The 21,687-nt window shown below is 51.5% G+C and overlaps 1 protein-coding gene across 4 annotated transcripts in view; it reads right to left on the bottom strand.

Moving 5' to 3' along the window:
- Nucleotides 1-21,687, bottom strand: part of IGF1R (insulin like growth factor 1 receptor) — a 306,038-nt gene that overhangs the window by 250,093 nt on the left and 34,258 nt on the right. For 3 of the 4 annotated variants that reach the window (XM_086365379.1, XM_086365380.1, XM_086365382.1), the window contains exon 2: nucleotides 1,773-2,318. In XM_086365379.1, coding sequence (XP_086221505.1) covers nucleotides 1,773-2,318 — 546 coding nt within the window. Of the gene's footprint in view, nucleotides 1-1,772; nucleotides 2,319-2,458; nucleotides 3,900-21,687 lie in introns of those variants that run through there. The other variant, XM_086365381.1, reaches the window with a different exon arrangement.

Consider the following 21,687-nt stretch of genomic DNA (forward strand, 5'->3'; position numbering starts at 1 on the left):
TGGCTGGTCCAAGGTCACCCCCTTACACCACACCCAAGTCCAAGGTCACCCCCTAATACCACATCCAAGTCCAAGGTCACCCCCTTACACCACACCCAAGTCCAAGGTCACCCCCTAATACCACATTCAAGTCCAAGGTCACCCCCCTTATACCACATCTAAGTCCAAGATCACCCCCCTAATACCACACCCAAGTCCAAGGTCACCTCCTAATACCACATCCAAGTCCAAGGTCACCCCCCTTATACCACATCCAACATCTCTCCACGACACATGACACTTCATCTGAAGATGACTTTTTCCTTTAAAATAAAGTTTTTAAATGTCAAGACTATTTGAAAATATGCTGTGTTGTTTTCTCAGAACCAGCGGGTAAGCTAATGATAGGGTAGTGTTTTCATCAATCACAAATGTGACTTTAGCACAGTATTTTCCCCAACCCGAGCCAACAGGGATGCTCCGAGTGGTCCGGTGGTGTTCTCAGCTCTTTAGGTCCTGGTTGCAGCCCGTGGAGTCCCGCCCTCACTGGACCAGTGTTCACCCGCCCGCTGATGCAGCGACAGGGAGCATGAAAGCATGCCCTGTGTGTCAGAGCCTCCTTGCTCTGCTTCCGCCCTGGGCTGGCAGGAAGCTGAAACAACGCTACCTGTGGGGTCTGGCCTTTGCTCTGTTTATCTTACACACGTCACGGTTAGGCAAGCCTACCAATCCGGGATTTCTTGGCTCTCCGTGGCCAGCTGGAGTACATGGGCTCCTTGAGGCTCTAACCGGGCCAACCACTGAACTATTTATAGGTACCACTCTGCCTTCCAGCCAGCGATGGGAACCCTCCTGGACAACAGAGCTAAACACTGCCGAAAGCAAGAAGACAAAGGCCCAGAGTCACGCTGCAACACCCAAGAACCCAGCGCTCGAGGCACACATCACAATCAGGGATACTCAGAGGACATCATGCACAGCAGACAGACAAACAAGGAGCTTCCGAACACCACCGCCTGACCCCCAGGAGCAGTAAACACACTTCAGAGGTCTTTCACTAAGTGGCTTCACAAGATTTGCACAGTTCTTCAAGAAAGAGGTAGACAAGAAAGGAAGCAGAAGCCTGGGGTATACAAATGAGCTTGCTGCACAGCCAGCTACCCGCCAGGTCAGCCTGAACCTGGGGCTCCTAGACACGGTCCAGGGCTCCTCTGCCAGCACCACCCTGGCTCCGCTCCATCTTAAACCAGGATGTGCAAGCACTGGAACTTCACCATTAAGGACCAAGGACGGGCTGCAGCTCAGCACTCTCACAGGATGCGAGTCCGTCTTTACCTCTCCTCTACTCCGTAATAATCCAGGTGTACTCATGCTAAGGAAGCCCTGCGTTACCAAAAAACCTCCTTTCACGCAAAGGATAAAAGAGCTGATGATACATACATAGCCCCTGACTGGCGGGACTTAGGCACTTCCTAGCACACCAGGTCACCCTGCCCATCAGAAATTCAAAGCAGCAGTTCCACAAGCCTCCCACCCAGGAGTACAGCGGATGGTTTCTAGCATGTCACTGGAAGGGTTTTCACAGCAGCTGGGACGGGCTGCACCCACCAGTTCCCCGATGCGAAAAGAAGCGCCCTAAGATGCCACAATCTCATGGCAAGAAGCCCCCTGAGATGCCACACTCTCGTGGCAATAGAGCCACACCCACCTGGGAGAAACAGGCACCCAAAGAGGAGGACAGACACGGCCGGGGGTGGGGGAGGGGGGGGACCGAGGCCACAGCCCCGTCTTACTTTTCTGGCAGCGGTTTGTCGTCCAGCAGCGGTAGCTGTACTCGTTGTTGATGGTCGTCTTCTCACATAGCGGCTTCTCCTCCATCGTCCCTGGGCACAGGTCCCCACACTCCTTGGGGGGCTTGTTCCCCACGATGTAGTTGTTGGATGCCGCGTCCAGGATCAGGGACCAGTCCACCGTGGACAGGTAGCACAGGTCAGCGTTCTTCTCGATCCGGATGGCCCCACGGGTGATATTCCGCAGGTTGTAGAGCCCGATGTCCTTGAGGTTGGTCATCTCGAAGATGACCAGGGCGTAGTTGTAGAAGAGCTTCCAGCCGCGGATGACCGTGAGGTTGGGGAAGAGGTCGCCCAGGCTCTCGAGGCCGGCCACACGGAACAGCAGCAGGTACTCGGTGATGACGGTGAGCTTGGGGAAGCGGTAGCTGCGGTAGTCCTCAGCCTTGGAAATGAGCAGGATGTGGAGGTAGCCCTCGATCACCGTGCAGTTCTCCAGGCGCTTCAGCTGCTGGTAGTCGTTGCGGATGTCGATGCCCGGCCCGCAGACTGCAGGGACACAAGAGGGGAGGGCAGCACAGGCTTCAGTTACAAGGAAAGCACATTTCACAAACTAATTCCCCGCCCGCCACACGGCCAGTCTCCAGGAACCCTATATTATCGTTAAAGAGGTAAGGCTCCCTTCTCACCACCGACTGCCGGAGGAGCAGGGCGCAGGTGGACTGTCTGGGGAGCTCACTGGCCAGTTCTCCTTCGGGATGTGCCTGGTGTGGGTCAGAGCACTCAGCACACTAACCACTGCGGAAGATGCCACCCCACCTCACCAACGTGCAAACCACAGCCTGGAGCCCAGGGCCACACAGGGACACAGGAGAGGGTCAGGGCTGCACCCCAGGCCTGCCGGCAGGTGCCCAGACACACACGCCCTGCCCCCAGTACAGAGCGCAGTGCCCCGCGCCTGAGCAAACAGCCCCCCAGCCAAGGGACAGCAGCCCACTGCCGCGCCAGCCTCAAGGACACCCTGCGTGTCCACAGAGGACAGGCGCCGTGGCCTGTGAGGGAGGGACCCGGGAAGCACACGCCCACGTCTCCTGCTTCCATCTGACGTCGGCAGGTGGCCACGGGCTCTTCCCCAGCACTGAATATAGACAGAAAGGCTAACTCAGCAGTGAGATAAGAACCTGCGATTTATATGAATACAAGAAGTATCCAATTCCAACTTTAATAAAGAGCTTTCTTAATTGAGAAAGGACGCTTCCTGTAGAAAGCTTAGATGATAGCAAGAAGACAATTAAAATCATCAATAATCTCAACATCCAAAGATATCACTAACTACGCCAATTATCTTTTCTCTATAATTTAAGGTAAAGGAAACCAGACAATAATAGAATGTTTTCAAATATACTTCCTTCATTTCATATGAACATGTTACCAAGTCAACACCCTTCTACGTCACCGTTTTATGAAGGAGACGGTAATGGTAAGATGTAAACGTGCACCATGAGTTCGTTTCTTTCTAAACCGATACCCTACTGGCGAATATTCAGGTTACCTCCATGCTTCCACATCATAAACAACAGTCCAGTGCACATTCTCTGCAGATATTCAAAACTATTTTTTGAGGATAAATCCCTAGAAGTAGACTAATGTCAACATTGGAAACTGTTTTTAACTTTTAAAATTCTAGACATAGACAAGCAGAAAAACCCTCGGTTACTATTCTCTCTCAAAAGTGTTAATAATCCCCAACCCTCCCATTACAGTTCTCACAGCGGCGTTTCCTGATTGATGTAATTTGTTAACTTGTGAAGCTCCCAACACACACAGCACTGCAGGAGACACAGACGCCCTGCAGGAGGCTGCTGGGGGAGGAAGGAGCTGAGACCCGTGAGGAACAGCCGCCAGGCAAAGCAGGAGGGGTCGGTGTGTGCACACTGCCGGCCCGAGCCATATGCGGGCGCAACCAGAGGCTGGGAGGACAGGGGTGGTCCTGAAGCTTCTGCAGAGGGACGGTCCTCCCTGTGGCAGCGCCAAGGGGCCCTCTCACACACAGCAGCTCCTGAGGGATGGTCCTCCCTATGGTAGCGCCAAGGGGCACTCTCACATACAGCAGCTCCTGAAGGATGATCTTCCCTATGAAGCGCCAAGGGGCACTCTCACACACACCAGCCCTGAGGGATGCTCCTCCCTGTGGCAGAGCCAAGGGGACTCTCACACACAGCGGCTCCTGAGGGACGGGCCTGGTTTAAAGCTGGGTGTAACACGCCAGAGGCCAGAGGAAAGGAAGAGCCAGATACAGTCATGGGGCCGCCAATCGGATGGCCGGGGGTGAGAGGAGGCAGAGGGAGGGAGTCTGGCCGAGCACAGGTCCCATGGGTTCACGTCTGTGACCTCAGGAAGGAGGCCTGTGCGAATACTCCTGGGTGAAAGAGAAGTCGCACCAAGGCGGCTTCTCGGAGAAAGACTCAGAGTGAAGGAGAGGCGGAAAGGCAGAACAGGAGGCAGCCCAGCGGGGCCACAGCCACAGCTGGGGAACCCGACAGAGCGAGGAGGGGGAAGCAGGGGACCCCGGGTGAACGGCAGGCAAGCCGCGAGGACCTGGACCCAGAAACTTCTTCATCTGGCCCAACTTCCCCCTTGCACTGGTGAGAAAAAGCGGCCTCTCGGACAGAGGAGAACAGGAGAAAGCAGACATCGGAGAACATCCGCAGCGGACGGAGGCTGCGCTGGGCGCTCTGGACGCGCCCTTGCGTGGCGCAACCGTGTGGGTCTCAACAGCAACTCACGGCACGCGATGCCGCCGCCTCCTGAAGGAGGGAGCCCAGCTCGAGGGCGCACGTGTGCAACACACCAGCCCCCTCCCTCAAACCGGACACAAGGCTTTTAGAGCGTCTCTGCCCTTAGCATCCTCACCAACAGGTCATCTCCAACCCAGCCAGCGGGGCTTCCTCCCTGGTCACAGCACCAAAGGGCTCAGCAAAGCCCCTGAGGACACCATCAAAGCCGAGGACAGTCTCAGGCCTCATCTCACTTGGCCCCGGCAGAGTCCTCTGGCCTCGCCGCCTTCTCTAGGACCCTCTGGTCCTGCTCGCCCATCGTCCGCCCTCCCTCTTCGCCAGACCTCCAAGTGCTGGCCTCCCCCTCGCCTCCCCCGCCATCACACAGGGCAACAGGCTTCCTGCGTCCTGGGCCCAGAGCCCTGAGCTCAGCAGGAGAACACCCACCTGCCCACTCCCTGGCTCCACTTAGGGGTCTAATAACTCATGTCCTCCCCACCCAAGCCTGCCTCCCAAGCTTCCCTATTTGGTCGCTGCCAGTCCCATGCCTGAACTGCTCGTATCAAACACCAGAGTCATTCCCGACTCTGTCCCCTACCCCACGCCACTCGGTACCCAGTGCAGCAACGACTCCTCTTGGGCCTCAGGCTTATTGAAATGTCAGAGAAAGACTAACACTACGCTCCTACTTACATAAGGTATCAAAAAAAAAAAAAAGCCAAACTCATAGAAAGAGAGTAGAATGGCGGTAGCCAGGGGCTGGGAGAGATGTTGGTCCCGCGGTACAAACTCCCCAGTAGGGCTGGGGGAGTGAACGCACAGCCTGGTGACCACACTGAACAGTCCTGTATCATATACACTTGCATAGACACATGCAGAAGTCCCATTTTGGGAGGGAATGGAGGTGTTAATGGGTCTGACATCAGCGATCATTCTGCCATGTATACATAGATCTAATGACCACACTGCACACCTTAAACTCATGTTTATGCCCTGTCTTAATGTCAGTACCATCTCAGACCTCCTGGCTGCAACTCCCAAGCCTGTGGGAAGCTGAGAGGCTCAGGTGGTCTTCCTGCCACAAGGCCCCCTCTCTGCAGCACACAGCTCCTCACCTCCGCCACCCACTCCTCCCCATCCTGGAGGGTGTCCACCCTCCCCAGGACCAAGGCCTGGTCCTTCTTCCCACACTGACTGCTGCCACCACAACAGCAGCTCAGGGAGGACAGGAAGGGATTTTCCATGGAGCCCACAGTTCTATCTGCAGAGCCTGAAACCGAGCCTGTGTGCGGTCCACACGCACTTGACACACGCATGCAGTGAGGGTGCCTTTCCCCACGCCCATCTGTCTCCACCCACTGCCCTCAGTCTCACCGGAGCCACCGCATCCCTGGCCTGGACGACAGCTTGCCCAGGATCCCACCCCGACCCCGGGCCGTCCCGGCCTCCTCTTCGAGTATGTTCCCGCTCAGCGAGCCGCAGCCCCCAAGCTCCTTCCTTCACCCCGTGCTGTTCAGAGCCCACGCCCCCACCCCAGGCCACAGCTGCCCGGTTCCCACCCTGAGCCACTCCACTCAAACGCCCCCTCCTCGGAGCTGTTGCCCGCACACCAAAGCTCCACCAGCCTGCCCCTGCCTCCCTGTCCCTCATTTCTCTGTGTCACCCATTTCAGAGCACTCTGCAAGCCTGCAAAGTGTCAGTACCTGAAAGGATACATTTAGCTATTTCCCCCCGAAGGCAGAGGCTCTGCCCTGCATGCTTCCTGCTCTGTCTCCCAGGCCTGGCGTCAGGCCCACAGCAGCATCACTGAAGACGGGCTGCCCAGCAGGAGCCAGGGGAGCTTCAGGGCTGCTTCCCACCCGAGTTAAGTCAGCTGAGGGGAAACGGAGACAGCAAGGTCTCCATCAGGTTCTGCCCCTGGAGCACTCTCCAACCCAGTCATACCACCCAGCTTTGAGCCATGACTCAACGTGAAAGTCTTTTCTTGTTTTGTACTATTTATTTCTTCCTGAGGCTTCAGTTCAGTTCAGTCGCTCAGTCGTGTCCAACTCTTTGCGACCCCATGGACTGCAGCACGCCAGGCCTCCCTGTCCTTCGCCAACTCTCGGAGCTTGCTTAAACTCATGTCCATTGAGTCGATGATGTCATCCAACCATCTCATCCTCTGTCGTCTCCTTCTCCTCCTGCCCTCAATCTTTCCCAGCATCAGGGTCTTTTCCAATGAGTCAGCTCTTTGTTCCAGTGGCCAAAGTATTGGAGTTTCAGCTTCAGCATCAGTCCTTCCAAAGAACACCCAGGACTGATCTCCTTTAGAATGGACTGGTTGGATCTCCTTGCAGTCCAAGGGATAATCAAGAGTCTTCTCCAACACCACAGTTCAAAAGCATCAATTCTTCTGTGCTCAGCTTTCTTTATGGTCCAACACTCACGTCCATACATGACCACAGGGAAAAACCACAGCCCTGACTAAACAGACCTTTGTTGGTAATGTCATGTCTCTGCTTTTTAATATGCTGTCTAGGTTGGTCATAACTTTTCTTCCAAGGAGCAAGTGTCTTTAATTTTAATTTCATGGCTGCAGTCACCATCTGCAGTGATTTTGGAGCCCAAGAAAAGTCTGTCACTGTTTCCACTGTTTCCCCATCTATTTGCCATGAAGTGATGGGACCGGATGTCATGATCTTAGTTTTCTGGATGTTGAGTTTTGAGCCAACTTTTTCACTCTCCTCTTTCACCTTCATCAAGAGGCTCTTTAGTTCTTCACCTTTTGCCATAAGGGTGGTGTCATCTGTGTATCTGAGGTTACTGATATTTCTCCCGGCAATCTTGATTCCAGCTTGTGCTTCTTCCAGCCCAGCATTTTGCATGATATACTCTGCATGTAAGTTAAATAAGCAGAATGACAATATACAGCCTTGACATACTCCTTTCCCAATTTGGAACCAGTCTCTTATTCCATGCCCAGTTCTAACTGTTGCTTCTTGACCTGCATACAGATTTCTCAGGAGGCAGATAAGGTGGTCTGGTATTCCCATCTCTTGAAGAATTTTCCTCAGTTTGTTGTGATCCACACAGTCAAAGGCTTTGGTGTAGTCAATAAAGCAGATGTTTTTCTGTAACTGTCTTACTTTTTTGATGATCCAACGGATGTTGGTAATTTGATCTCTGGTTCCTCTGCCTTTTCTAAATCCAGCTTGAAAATCTGGAAGTTCATGGTTCATGTACTGTTGAAGGCTGGCTTGGAGTAATTTTGAGCATTACTTTGCTAGTGTGTGAGATGAGTGCAATTGTGCAGTAGTTTAAACATTCTTTGGCATTGCCTTTCTTTGGGATTGGAACGAAAATTGACTTTTTCCAGTCCTGTGGCCACTGTTGAGTTTTCCAAATTTGCTGGCATATTGAGTGCAGCACTTTCACAGCATCATCTTTTAGGATTTTAAATACCTCAACCGGAATTCCATTACCTCCACTAGCTTTGTTCATAGTGATGCTTCCCTAAGGCCTACTTGACTTCACATTCCAGGATGTCTGGCTCTAGGGGAGTGATCACACCATCCTGGTTATCTGGGTCGTGAAGATCTTTTCTGTACAGTTCTTCTGTGTATTCTTGCCACCTCTTCTTAATATCTTCTGCTTCTGTTAGGTGCATACCATTTCTGTCCTTTATCGAGCCCATCTTTGCATGCAATGTTCCCTTGGTATCTCTAATTTTCTTGAAGAGATCTCTAGTCTTTCCCATTCTGTTGTTTTTCTCTATTTCTTTGCATTGATCACTGAGGAAGGCTTTCTTATCTCTCCTTGCTATTCTTTGGAACTCTGCTTTGAGATGGGTATATCTTTCCTTTTCTCCTTTGCCCTTTGCTTCTCTTCTTTTCTCAGTTATTTGTAAGGCCTTCTGGGACAACTATTCTGCCTTTTTGTATTTCTTTTTCTTGGGGATTGCTTGATCACTGCCTCCTGTATAATGTCACGAACCTGTGTCCATAGTTCCTCAGGCACTCTGTGTATCAGATCTAATCCCTTGAATCTATTTCTCACTTCCACTGTATAATCATAAGAGATTTTATTTAGGTCTTACCTGAATGGTCCAGAGGTTTTCCCTACTTTCTTCAATTTAAGTCTGAATTTGGCAATACAAGTTTATGATCTGAGCCAGTCACCCCCCAGTCTTGTTTTTGCTGACTGTATAGAGCTTCTCCATCTTTGGCTGCAAAGAATATAATCAATCTGATTTCAGTATTGACCCTGTGGTGATGTCCAGATCAGTCCTAAGGCTTAGCGCTTAAGAACTGATGCTTATGAACTGTGGTGTTGGAGAAGACTCTTAAGAGTCCCTTGGAGAGCAACGAGCTCAAACCAGTCAATCCTAAAGGAAATCAACCCTAAATATTCATTGGAAGGACTGATGCTGAAGCTGAAGTTCCAATACTTTGGCCACCTGATGCAAAGAGCCAACTCAATGGAAAAGACCCTGATGCTGGGAAAGATTGAAGGCAGGAGGACAAAGATGCAGCAAAGGATGAGATGGTTAGACAGCACCACCAACGCAATGGACATAAATCTGAGCAAACTCCAGGAGTTTGTTAGTGAAGGACAGGGGAGCCTGGCATGCTGCAACCCATGGGGTCACAAAGAGTTGGACCTGACTTTAGCAACTTAACAACAACAATGCCCAATCTAAACACTCATATTCTTTCCATGCCATTATAAATTAAGTATATTAGTTTGCTCCTAAAAAACAGGAGTTTTTATACAGGAGTACTTGGATGTAATTTATTACTGCTGTATTCATCCTGGTATTCATATGTTGATGATATTAGCAAGTGTTAACATGAATTTGTTTGTGATCATTTTGAATAGACCAGAAAATTCAGTACCCAGGGAAAGACCATAAAGACACAAAACCCAAGTCTGTTGAAACTTCCTATGGCCCCGAGACAGACACGGGAGGAATCCCATGATGCTGTCCCAGGCCCCTTCCACGGCCAGTATACACCACTCCACGGAAGCCGCACTTCAGGGCCACGACCAACAGCTTCTTCAGATCAAAGCACTGCCTCGCACTGGACACTTTTTTGCCATTTACAGAAGAAAAGGGAAAAGGCAGGAAAAACTACGCACTTCTTCTTGAAGAAGAGACAAGTCCAAGGCAGGACGCAGCCACCAGCTGGTTCGGGTTGCATGAGTGACACTGTGGGTCTTCGGGATGTTCTGTGATAGGAACTGAAGAGGAGAAAACCCAGCTGGACCACAAGTGACCACACCGTGCTCAGAGGGCGCAGGCCACCAACAGGGAAGCGAATACAAGGCGCTTCATCTGTGCCGCGAGATAACACAAGTGCCGAGGGAGGGAACGCGCCACGCTGCGAAGGAAGGGAAGGCACAGCCTTGCTGCGACTCACTGGCAACTAGAAAGAGGTCACAAAACACTGCTTTTCCTTCTCAAAGAAACGGAGAGCCAAGGAACTCGCAAACCTTAGGAAAGTCGCTGGCACGCGAGAGCACAGGCTGGCCTGGGAAGAATCAGGGAAGCTCGTGGAGTTGAAGGCAAGTAGGAAGTGGAGAGAAAGAACACAGCTGGAAGGTGGGAGCAGGGGCCGGGGGGCAGCCCCAAAGCCGGTGGACAGCCGCAGCAGAAGTGAAATAGGTGGGGAACTGACAGGACAGGGAGCCAGGGTGCGGGCAGGTGGGGACTAAAGCGCCGGCGGGGGCCACCCCGCAGGGAAGGGGCCGGAGCACAGGCAGCCGGGCTGGCAAGGGACACGGGCAGGGCTCACTTCCCCTAAGATGCCATTTTAAACAGCCTTTCCACCGACGGAAATGCTGCTCCCCACAAATTCCTCATCAAAACAGCAAAAGGCAGTATTTCTGCTCTAGGGACTTGAGTGAATGGCATAAACAAACTATACATCTTTGGAAAACGAATCCCTAAAAACTGCTCATATAAGAAGGGCTAATGAAAAGCATTTGGCTGAGAAAACCCCCAAAAGCTGTGTATCTAGGTATTAACATTTGGAAAAGTTACACAAGAAATTCAACTCCAATGCCATTGCATGCTCTGCATTAAACACAATCCTGGGTCCTAGAAAAAGAAAACGGGTGACTCAGGTCTGACCCCTGGAGAGTGCTATGTGTGTGTATATATATATATGGCCTGGCTCCTGACCCCAACAGCTCATACCGCTCCCATCTCTAAGCCTCATCTTCCACACCTGCAAAATGGGCAGCTCATACCTACCCCACTGAGGCTGTCAAAGGATCAGATGAGGACTTCTGTGTTCCCACCATAATAGGAAGCTTGAGGCAATATTACTATATAAATTAAACATTGATAAAAACATTCATCTATTGTGTTGCGCCAATCTAAACATAACCAATATACCGCAATGGGGAGCAATGAACAAAATCGTGGATTAGCCTTCTAACACCAGCTTCATTAAAGGACAGCCAAGGTAGTTATCTCACTAAAATGTTCTCCACTTTGATTACCTCTTCTTTAAAAACATGGGACAGCCTTGGCTGTACTTGGAAATAAAAGACATCAGGAAGCACAATTAGCATCACTTTCCTGCAGGTCTAGAGGCAAATAAGGAAAAAGAAAAACCTGCTCAAAGAAAGCCAGTTGTCATCTCTGGTTCTGGTGGGAAAATTCTACAAACCAAACCTTCTGTCTCAGCCCGCGGCCCAGGGTAAGGGTTCTCTACTTCCCTTAAAATGAACTCTTCAGAACTAGTCACTGAGTACTACCAAAATTCCCTCCAGACCCTATCACTCTGCAAAAGCCACGCTGAGCCAAGAGGTCAGAAGAGGACTCATGTCTGTCACTGAGCTTTGTATAAGAAGATACAATAACCACCTCTCGGGCCAGGGCCAAATAAAACAAGATAAAAGTTTTAACAGTCAATGAGCAGGCCTCAGGGATCGCAAAGAAGGGAGCCAGGCCTCCCACCTCTGGGAGTTCAGGAAGCCTTCGCAGGGGAAGGGATCGCTAAGGAATGATCTGAAAGGTGAGCAGGGTCTTGCCAGGAAAGTGGGGAGGGTAGGGGAGGCACACACCTGGAGGCGGCTGGCAGCAGTTCAGGGGAACCCCAGGGGTACCACCCGGGAGACAGGGAAGAGAACAAGGGGAACAGCAGACCGGATGCTGGAAAGCAGACTGAGACAAGCGCTCAGTAGGCCAGCGTCATTTTGCAGGCTGAAGGACAGAATTCAAGACCCTGAGCGTGCATCCAAACCTCCTGGAGGGCCTGGGAAAAGAAGATGGTGCAGGGGCCTGAGAACTGGCATTTCCAGTAAGTGCCTGCTGGCCTGGGTACCACCCTGTGAGAACCAGTGCCCCAGAAAATAATCCTTTAAGATCCTCACCTAGCAGTACCCTCCCCCCGACTATACTCGCTATGTGATGGACGACACGCCTGTGCACCTGTGGTTCTCAATGTGATTTTTACCAGAAAATCCCCACAGGAAGCCCACAGACACTATGCAGAAAGCACAGCAAAGATGAAGAAAAAGGGGGTGGAGGTGGAGCATCCCTAGCGCTCCCCGATCTACCCACGGCGGCTGAATATGCAGCCCCTTCTCTGAGTCAGCATCTCAGCACAGCCTCCGGGAAGTGGGGGCATGAGTCTCTTTCTGCCCACTTGTCAGCAGACTGCAACAACCAAAAACTCAGAGGAGGGGAGAAAAGACAATGTTGTGATAACAAACACTACGGATACTCCAGAGTTTGTTAAAATAGAATTTTCTGTGTAAATGTAAACAGATACAATTCATGTTAAGCCTTTTATCTTCGTGTATCATTGAGAACGTATTTGTACTGTATATGTACATTTATATTCTTACACAGACTACAGATCCAGGATATTCCACACAGACCCAGGCACCTGATACATTCAATGACTGAAGGCCATCTTCAGAATGTAAGGGATTGCATTACACACGTGACTCTGGGGACAGAAATTAAAAATTAAGTGAGATTTTCAACGTGCAATGAACAAATGCATTGCCCCCTCCTAAGAGCCATGTCTACCATGCATAAAAGCAAACCTAAAAATGCATGCACACATGAGATGTAGCCCTGGAGGCTCTGAATGTGAAAACAGAGTGCTGCGATGTGGCACAGAAATGACAAAGACCAGTAAGGTGTTTACATCCTGCCTGCCAACAGAGCAGTGCAAGCTTCACCGGGAGTTAATTCAGAGACCAGAGACCGGTGCGAACACAAGCCCCAGCAACCCCATCACATAAAGCATCTGGAGCCAGACAGGCTGCTGAAGAAGGAAGCCGGGTTTGCTTCCACGGAGGTGCACCAACGATTTTCCTGGGTCTTCATTAAGAACAGCTTTGCCTGCTCTGACGGTTACTCCAAATTCCTTTCTGATCTTAAAATATCGAAAGCCCGATATTCTTTCTAAGTCTCTATATTTTAAAAGTGCCTTCATGAGCACCTCCCATCCTTTCTAGTTATTTCCAGTTCCGACAGCTGGCTGCCTTTTTGACAAAGCACCATACAGGGACCAGCCTTTCTTGCTTACAGCTACCCACTCAGGCCCCCACAGGCCCCGTGGGGCCTCCCCACTACCCAGGCGGGTGGGACAGCACCCCAGCCTCTGAACCCTGAATCTGTGTGGCCAGCAGACGATGCTGGGGGGCCCAGGCCCTGCTTGAGGTGTGGGGCCGGTCCCAGCAGAAGGAAGCAGATGTGCTACAGCCTGACCCGCAAAATAAGCGTTCTTCTCTCCCCTCTCCCTTATGATTTCAGGCTTCCTACTCAGGAACGGGCAAGCCTTCTAATGAGAATCAGCCCTGTGGCCCCCATTCCGTCTCATCATCTTTTGTAGAACACGTATCACTGCAGTTAAGAGTTCACATCCTCGTTTCAAGAGTATTGTCCTAGTCTCTACAGTTCTCTGGTTCCCTCAGTGACCTGCACTCTTTCAACCAGCCAGCTATCTAGACAAACTGATGCTCAAGGCAGAAAACCCACACACCTGTTCCTCTGCACTGTGAGGCAACTTCTCATAAATGTGGTGTTGAAGGTTAGTCCCTTGAGTTGCTGAATCTTTTTATCTTGATCGGGGCCTTTGATGAGAGGGAGGGGCACCGGGTCAGTCCTCAGAGACCAGGTAACTCTTGGTTACCTCACCACACTTCCAGGACAAGGGCTGCGAGGATGTGCAGATGTATCTGGCTACAGGAAACCACCTGGGAATGTCGAAAGTTAGGAAACTGATGGACTAGCGTGAGAGGTCTGCCCTTGAGTCACATCGGATGAAGTCGGCCACAGTCTAGTTTGCAGAAATGCAGCCCTGCAAGTGGGGTCCTTAGCTTCTTCCCACTTTATATAGAGATGTGTGCAGGTGCCCACCTGTCTGACCACTTACACCTCTGGTGTGCTCAGAGCCCACTTCCACAGAGGACTCTTCCTGAGGCCCCTGTGTGTGCCCTGACGTCTTCTGGCTGTCCTGGGCACAGCACTCCCACCCCAGTCATGCCTGGCCTGGCAGCGCATTTCTCAATGCCCCACCTCTCTGAGGCAGGGCTGTGGCTGGACCCGCCTTCCTTCCTGCTGGGTCCTCCTGGGTCCTGGGTGGTGGACAGACTGTGTACCCTGCGTTAGCTGTTCTTATCAGAGCGTCTGGAGGCCGGTCACATCCCTGACTCCTCCACTGAGGCAGGCCTGGAGAGTACCCTCTGCATTCAGGACCTCTCTCTCCACGCCACTGGTGCCTGGACAGCAGCCTCCAGGAAGACACTCCCCGCATCCTGCCAGAAGACACCCCAACCCAGGGCACCCCCAAGCCTTGGCTTCCCAAAGATCAGTGAAACGCCTTTCTCCCAAGCAGTTCAATCCCACTCTGCACCAGATAACAGCCCGACACCCCAGCCGCCAGAGTAACACTCCCTCCCTGTGCTCTCGGAGTATCAGCCAAAGACGAACAGAGAACAACACCGCTGCAGAGAAGCCTCAGGCCATAAACCATAAACCATCATAAGACACAACGACCTGGAAATTGGGGGTTTTTTTTTCCTTCTTAGTCTGAGGACTTTTTAAATTGGTAGACTGGGGGGACACTAGACTTCATTTACAGTGCCTTGTTAAAAATCTCATCATATCCTTGTCAACAAGGTAAAACAAGACAAACTACATTTGAAGAGCTTGGTAAATGCACAATTTACCCTTCAAAGCGCTGACTCGCGAGTGGCCCGAAGAAGGTCTCTAGTGGAAGGCGACAAGGCTCTTTCTGTATGTTTCCACATTTTCATCAATTACTTGAGCGATGGCACAGATAAAATGTTTATCTAATCAAGGATGACAAGTTTCCAGGAGAGATGGCAAATACATTGGATGACAGAGTCATGAGCTAAAAAGATCAACAGATTGGAATTGCAATAGAGAGGAAATAATGTTATTTGGACACTTGGGTGCAAAAAAAGAAATGCACAAATGTAGGAGGTGTGAAAAAGACTTAGGAGATTTAATTGGATATAATTTCTGTATGTGATGATGGGGCGTTGTGACTGCCAAAAAAAAAGCCAGGCCGTCTTAAGACTATACTCAAGGAGACTTTGTAAAGTAAAGGGCCAGAGGAGGGGTCCCCAAAATGGGGTTTCAGCCTCCGCACTTCAAAAGAGAAGAGAGGAAACAGGAGAGCACCCCAGGGACAGCCAGGAGGAACAGGGCCGTGAAGCGTCTATCCCACGGGGAACAGCTGCAGAGAGCAAGCACTCGAGGATCCCAGGAGGAGGCTGGCTGGTTCCGTGCAAGGCACAGCGGGAAGGAAAACACAGAATACAGAACCAACGCAGCACAGGGGCTTTGGGTTCCGGGTAAGAACACACAGTAGGATTTATCTGAAGTCAGAATGGGCTAAAGAGGTGACGAAGGTTTCTGTGGACCGGCACATTTCAGAGACTTTGTAAGCCTGACTTTACCCACCGCTGGTAACTGTGGGATGACATTTGTCCTGTTCACAGCTGAGAACACTGACCAACAAAGGACCCGCCCAGGATCGGTCTGTCACTAGGGCCCAGAGATGGGGCTAAAATACGGATTCCCTCACACAATTCTGAGCAGAGAACTCCTTTTGAGAGACAGTCCAAGGCTGGCAAGGATGCTACTGCCCAGGGCCTGTCGCCCAAAGAGGGGTCCTCCCACAACTGGTACACCTGGAGAGCCACCTGCCCAGGCTCGGAGGTAGAGACCTTAGCTTCTTCCCACTTTATATAGAGACGTGTGCAGGTGCCCACCTGTCTGACCACTTACACCTCTGGTGTGCTCAGAGCCCATTTCCACGGAGGACTCTTCCTGAGGCCCGTGTGTGCCCTGACGTGTTCTGGCTGTCCTGGGCACAGCACTCCCACCCCAGTCATGCCTGGCCTGGCAGCGCATTTCTCAATGCCCCACCTGTCTGAGGCAGGGCTGTGGCTGGACCCACTTTCCTTCCCACCAGGTCCTCCTGGGTCCTGGGTGGTGGACGGACTGTGTACCCTGCGTTAGCTGTTCTTATCAGAGCGTCTGGAGGCCAGTCGCGTCCCTGACTCCTCCACTGAGGCAGGCCTGGCGGGTACCCTCTGCATTCAGGATCCTTTAAAAGCCCCTCCTGTAAGAGCCTCACAGATACCTCAACCCACATGGAAAGGCATGAAATCCTGCGGAGGGAGGAAACTGCTACTGTTTCCAACCTCATACTCCAAGGAAAAGCATACGCTGTCGCCACAAGTTAAATCCACTGCAGAACATCAAATTCTTGTTTTTGTTCACAAGCCACGGAGAAAAAATAAAGACAGAAAACACTCTGTCCAACACTAGGCCAAGTTCTCCCTGGAGGAGAGAAGTGGGGCTCACAGATTTGGAACGCAGGATCTCAACTGCATCAGACAACCGCTGCTCTTCACCCCGAGTTCCCATGGAAGCACATGCCCACCTTTATCTCAATTCTCAAACAGCTTTCCTTCCACCTATCAGTTGCTCTTTATAAACAAGTCAAGCTTTCCTCTGCAAGTCACAGAGAAGCCAGCCCTCTGGAACTTGGTACACACACTCTTTATTTGGTGCTGAAACTCAGATCACAGCAAGATGCCCTAACGTTGAGAGAGTTACCACCCAATGAAAAAAATCTATATGTTCTTTCACAGTAGTTGAGAAGCTCATTCTATTTTTCTTTACAAGTTCAGGTTGAGAACAATAGAATCCTCAAGTACCCAGACAACTCTAAGAAACTGAGCAACACTTGCCTTTTAAAGCAAACCACTTAGTTAAAAAGAAATGATAAAATGAACTTACATACAAAACAGAAAGAGACCCACGGTCCTAAAGAACAAACTTATGATTGCAGGGAGGAGCGGGGAGGAGAATGGGGGAAAGGGGTTGGTTAGGGAGCTTGGTAGGACATGTACACACTGCTATGTTTAAAATGGGTAACCAACAAGGACCTACTGTATAACGTAGTATACGGAACTCTGCTCAATGTTCTGAGGCAGCCTGGATGGGAGGGGAGTTTGGGGGAGAATGGATACCTGTGTATGTACGGCTGAGTGGCTGAGTCCCTTTGCTGTCCACCTGAAACTATTACAACACTCTTGATGAGCTATACCCCAATACAAAATAAAAAGTTTAAAAAAAAATCTGTCTTCAAATGTTCCTGATTTTATTTTAAAGATCTATATCATGCTTATAAGCCTCATGTTATACTTTTCAGGTTGCTCTAGTGGTAATGAACCTGGCTGCCTAATGCAGGAGACATAAGAAACCCAGGTTCAATCCCTGGGTCAGGAAGACTCCCTGGAGAAGGGAAAGGTAACCCACTCCAGTATTCTTGCCTGGAGAATTCCATGGACAGAGGAGCCTGGCGAGCATGGGATCGCAGAGACTCAGACATGATTGAAGTGACTTAGCACACATACTTACTAACACTTTTCTTTCCAAAGATACACAGTGTTTTTAGCCTCACTTCTAACTAATCAGTAATGAAGCACATATCTGACCATTTAAAAAACTAAAGCAAACCACTTAGTGAAGCATAAGGGGCCAAATGCAGCCACAGCATTTGCATTCCTCTTACCTATGCCTTCCAGGTGGGAGGGCTCAGGGACACTGGGGCCGGAGGAGCACCTCCCAGGTGGGCGGGCTCAGGGGTGCTGGGGGAGCACCTTCCAGGTGGGCAGACTCAAGAGGGCTGGGGAGCACCTCCCGGGTGGGCAGGCTCTGGGGGAGCACCTTCTGGGTGGGCGGACTCAAGGGGGCTGGAGGAGCACCTCCCAGATGGGTGGGCTCAAGGGCGCTGGAGAGCACCTTCCAGGTGGGCAAACTCAAGGGGGCTGGGGGAGCACCTCCCGGGAGGGCGGGCTCAGGGGCACTAGGGGTCGGGGAGGAAGAAGCACTGCAGGCTGAAGTCCCAAAACACCAGGCTGCCACCCCGCCATCACTCCAAGAAGGCGGCAGATATTCACAAAGCCACACAGCAGTTCATCTGGGGGCCTTGAGCCTGTTCAAGGCGCCTTCTAATTGGTGGAGGGTGACAGGCAAGCCCACCTGCTGGGCTGTCCTCCTGGAGGATTAAAGAGCCTGGAATGGAACAGGTGGACGCCCCTCACCCGACCCTCCGATTCAGTCTCCTTGCACCCTTATATCCAGTCCACACTGTGTAAATTTGCTTAAAAGTCAGCAGCATGGTACAGGCAAGAATCATTATGCTTTAAAAAAAAAAGAAAAAGAAAACCTGGAAACATAAAAGTATGCCAATTTCGTGCAATGGGGTTCCTTCAAGAGCTCCCTGGTACTGGATAACGGACACACTTCCAAATGCACCCAGAAAGGAGATGAGGGCGCTGCCGGGCAGTTCCCCTTAGGCGCTCTGGGAGAGCCCAGACTTTCCCCAACGTCTCCTCTTCAGGACAAGGCCCAGTGCGCCTCTCAGAATGCCACCTTGGACAGGAGGGAAATGAGGGACGCTCCTCTATCATGGACACACGGAGCCCTGGCAGGGAGGCCTCTGCAGCCGTGTTCCCCGCGTCCTGCGGCTGAAGACAGAGATTCCTGGACCGCAGCCGCGTTCACGGGCTGCGCAGAACCAAGCTCCGAGCACGCGATGAAAATGAAGCTGCTCCCCAAGGGAGGAAAGAGTCTAAACCAAAGCCTCAAGTCTCAATCATCGGCAAATCCCGTCCCCTAGGCGTGGGGCGGCCCACCCGGGCGGTGTCAGCACGGACTGCCTGCTCCAGCCCGCCCGGGCGCCCTGCCTCGGGGACTAACGGGGCTCCCAGGCACGGCGCTGCGGTGGGGGGCGGCGGGGGCGGCGAGTCCGGGGGGCGGGGCAGGAAGAAGAGGGGGTCCTCATGACCCGGAAGCAGGGCTGGAGGGGGGCGAGCGGGCCGGTGCCCCCACCCCGGGGGGAGGGACACCATCCCGCCTTCCCGCTCCGGGGCAGTGCCTCGGGAGAAGAGGCACAAGCCAAAGGCTGGACACCGGGGCCCAAGGGCCCCCCGCTGCTCACACGCCGCAGCCTCCAGGCCTTCCTCACCCCGGACACTCAGGGCAGGATGTCCGTCCTTCTCCAAGTCAGAGCCCCCACATCAGCGGGCAGCAGCTGCCTCCAAGGTATCAGATGGAAAGCAACAAACTCGAGGGAACACATACTGAGTGCTCCCCACTTCCAAATGCGGGGCCTGTGGGAAAGATTTCAGAGAAATGCTCTGACTGCTGGAAGAGAAATCTCTATCTTGTTTGTATTTCTAGCAGAGCTTGGTAACTCAAATGCTCCTGGAGACTCCAGTATTTGTGGTCCTCCATCTACAGTAAGACCTCCAGGGCAAGACGATTAGACAAATGAGAACCAAAGTATTTTTACCATATCAGAAGAGCAACAATTAAAAATCTCCTAACACCAAGCCTGAGTGAAGATGGAGAGCAGAGACGCTCCTCCCTTTGGTAGGAGCGCAAATGTGTGGCTATTTTGAACTGCACCATCCGACTAAAGCTCAAGTGCCCAAAACTCTTTGACTGGCGAACTCCTCTTCTGGGGACCCATCCCTCACAAAAGGAGGGGAAGATAGATAAATGTGAAAGCATTCCCCAGAATCTTAGTTACAAAATCAGAAACCAGGAAACAGCCTAAATGTCCATCTTTTAAAGAAACCGCTGGCGTTCCCTGGTGGCCCAGTGGTTAAGACTCTGCACGGTTACTGCAGGGGGAACGGGCTGGATCCCTGGTCAGGGAACTAAGATCTGGTGCTGCAGTCAAAAAAATCATGCATGCATGCAAAGCAGCTCCAGTCGTGTCAAATTCTCTGCGATCCAGTGGACTGTAGCCCTCCAGGCTCCTCTGTCCATGGGACTCTCCAGGCAAGAATACTGGAGTGGGTTGCCATTTCCTCCTCCAGGGGATGTTCACGACCCAAGGATCGAACCCGCATCTCTTCTGTCTCCTGCAGTGGCACGTGGGTTCTTTACAACTAGCGCCACCTGGGAAGCCCTAAAAAATAAGAAACTTCAAGGTCTCCTTACAGTGATCAGTGCAGAGGGATTACAAAGAACAGAGAGTATCAATATGTTGCTGATTTTTTAAAGCCCTTTCACAAAAGAGAAGTCCAATAAACACCACCTCAGCCAAGCAGGTCAAGGTTAACATCGCCGAAGGCAGGTCATGTTGACACTGCGTTCCTTGACTACACTGTGACCTCACCTCTGGGGCCTCCCCCTCCCCAAACCTAGGACCCCAGTCTACGCACAGGAAAACCATCAGACAAACCCCAACTGAGGGACACATTGTGTAAAACCTGACCACTGTTCCTCAAAACCGTCGCAGCCACCAAGAACAAGCAATGTCTGAGACTCCGTCACACACCAGAGGAGGAGACAGACACACAACCAAATGAATGAATGCAGGATTCTGCCTGGGATGCTGGGACAGTAGAGAAACCCAGGGCAGAAATGGCAAAACCTAAAAAAAAGCGCTGAGTTTTCATGAATGAACAGCGATGCTGACACGCTGATTCCTTGGCTGTGGCCCACGCCATGGCAACACAGAATATTAACAGGGTACACAGGGACTCTGTACTGTCAGGGCAACTTCTGGGTAACCTAAAACTACTCTAACAGAGGAAGTTCTCTTTAAAAAGAGACAGACCGTGACACAGAGGGAGGAAGACACTCATGACAAGAGGGATCCTATTTACATTTTCTGTTGTTTACTTATTTGACTATGTTGGGTCTTGGTTGCATCATGCCAGACCTTTCCTTGGGATGCACAGACTTTCTAGTTGTGGGGCAAGGGCTCAGCAGGGCATGTGGGATCCCAGCCGCCCGACCAGGGATCGAATCTACATCCCCTGCATTGGAACGTGGATTCTTAACCACTGGACCGCCAGGGAAGTTCCCACTGTTCTTGAACTATCGATACTGCTCTGTGGCAGCTTCCCTTCTCACCTGCCAGCAGGTGTATAAACACACAGGCGAGAATGCCTGGAGGAGACGCACCGAGCTGTTAGCAGTGGTTACTTCCAGGGGCGGGAGGGGTGGATTCAGAGACACGAGGGAGAGGAGAGGGGCGACCACCTCTACTCTGTGACTCTGGGTTGTTTTAATTTTTACAAGGAGCACACATGTGTGCATGCATGCAACACCATTTCAAAAACAAAGTAGCTCTCTCTGCCACAGGACGCTATCTGAGATAGATTACCTTGAAAACTACAAACTGCACAATTTCTATGTTAAAGAAACACCCAGGACATGACACATTTGCTCTGGGTAGTGGGTATCTGTGAAGCTTACCTTTGGAAAACAAGCTGGAAGGAGGAGGACTCTGAGAAGAGTGGGGTGAGGAGCTCAGAACTTTCGCTCCTTACCTTCTGCTCAAGTGTTGTATCAGAAGCATGTATCTTTAAACAATCATCATCAAAATGCCAACAAATCGTCACCCTTCATCCCTTACTTGTTCTTCCATCGCCTTGTCCCTGAACCACACCCAAAGGAGCTGACGAACGGTTTATAATTCTGCCTTTAGGGCGCACCCCACCCCTCTGCCTGGCGGCTGTGGGAGTTTGGGGGGAGTGCCATCAAGCAGCACCCTGGCCGTGGCCCCCCAGCCCTCCCTCAGCTGTTAGCTGGACCGCCGGTAACAGTCTCTCTGTCCAACAGGATC

This window comes from Bos grunniens, chromosome 21 (assembly GCF_055505025.1).
Source record: "Bos grunniens cultivar Pamir isolate PY7600 chromosome 21, Bosgru_T2T1.0, whole genome shotgun sequence".
Classification (NCBI taxonomy): Eukaryota; Metazoa; Chordata; class Mammalia; order Artiodactyla; family Bovidae; genus Bos; species Bos grunniens.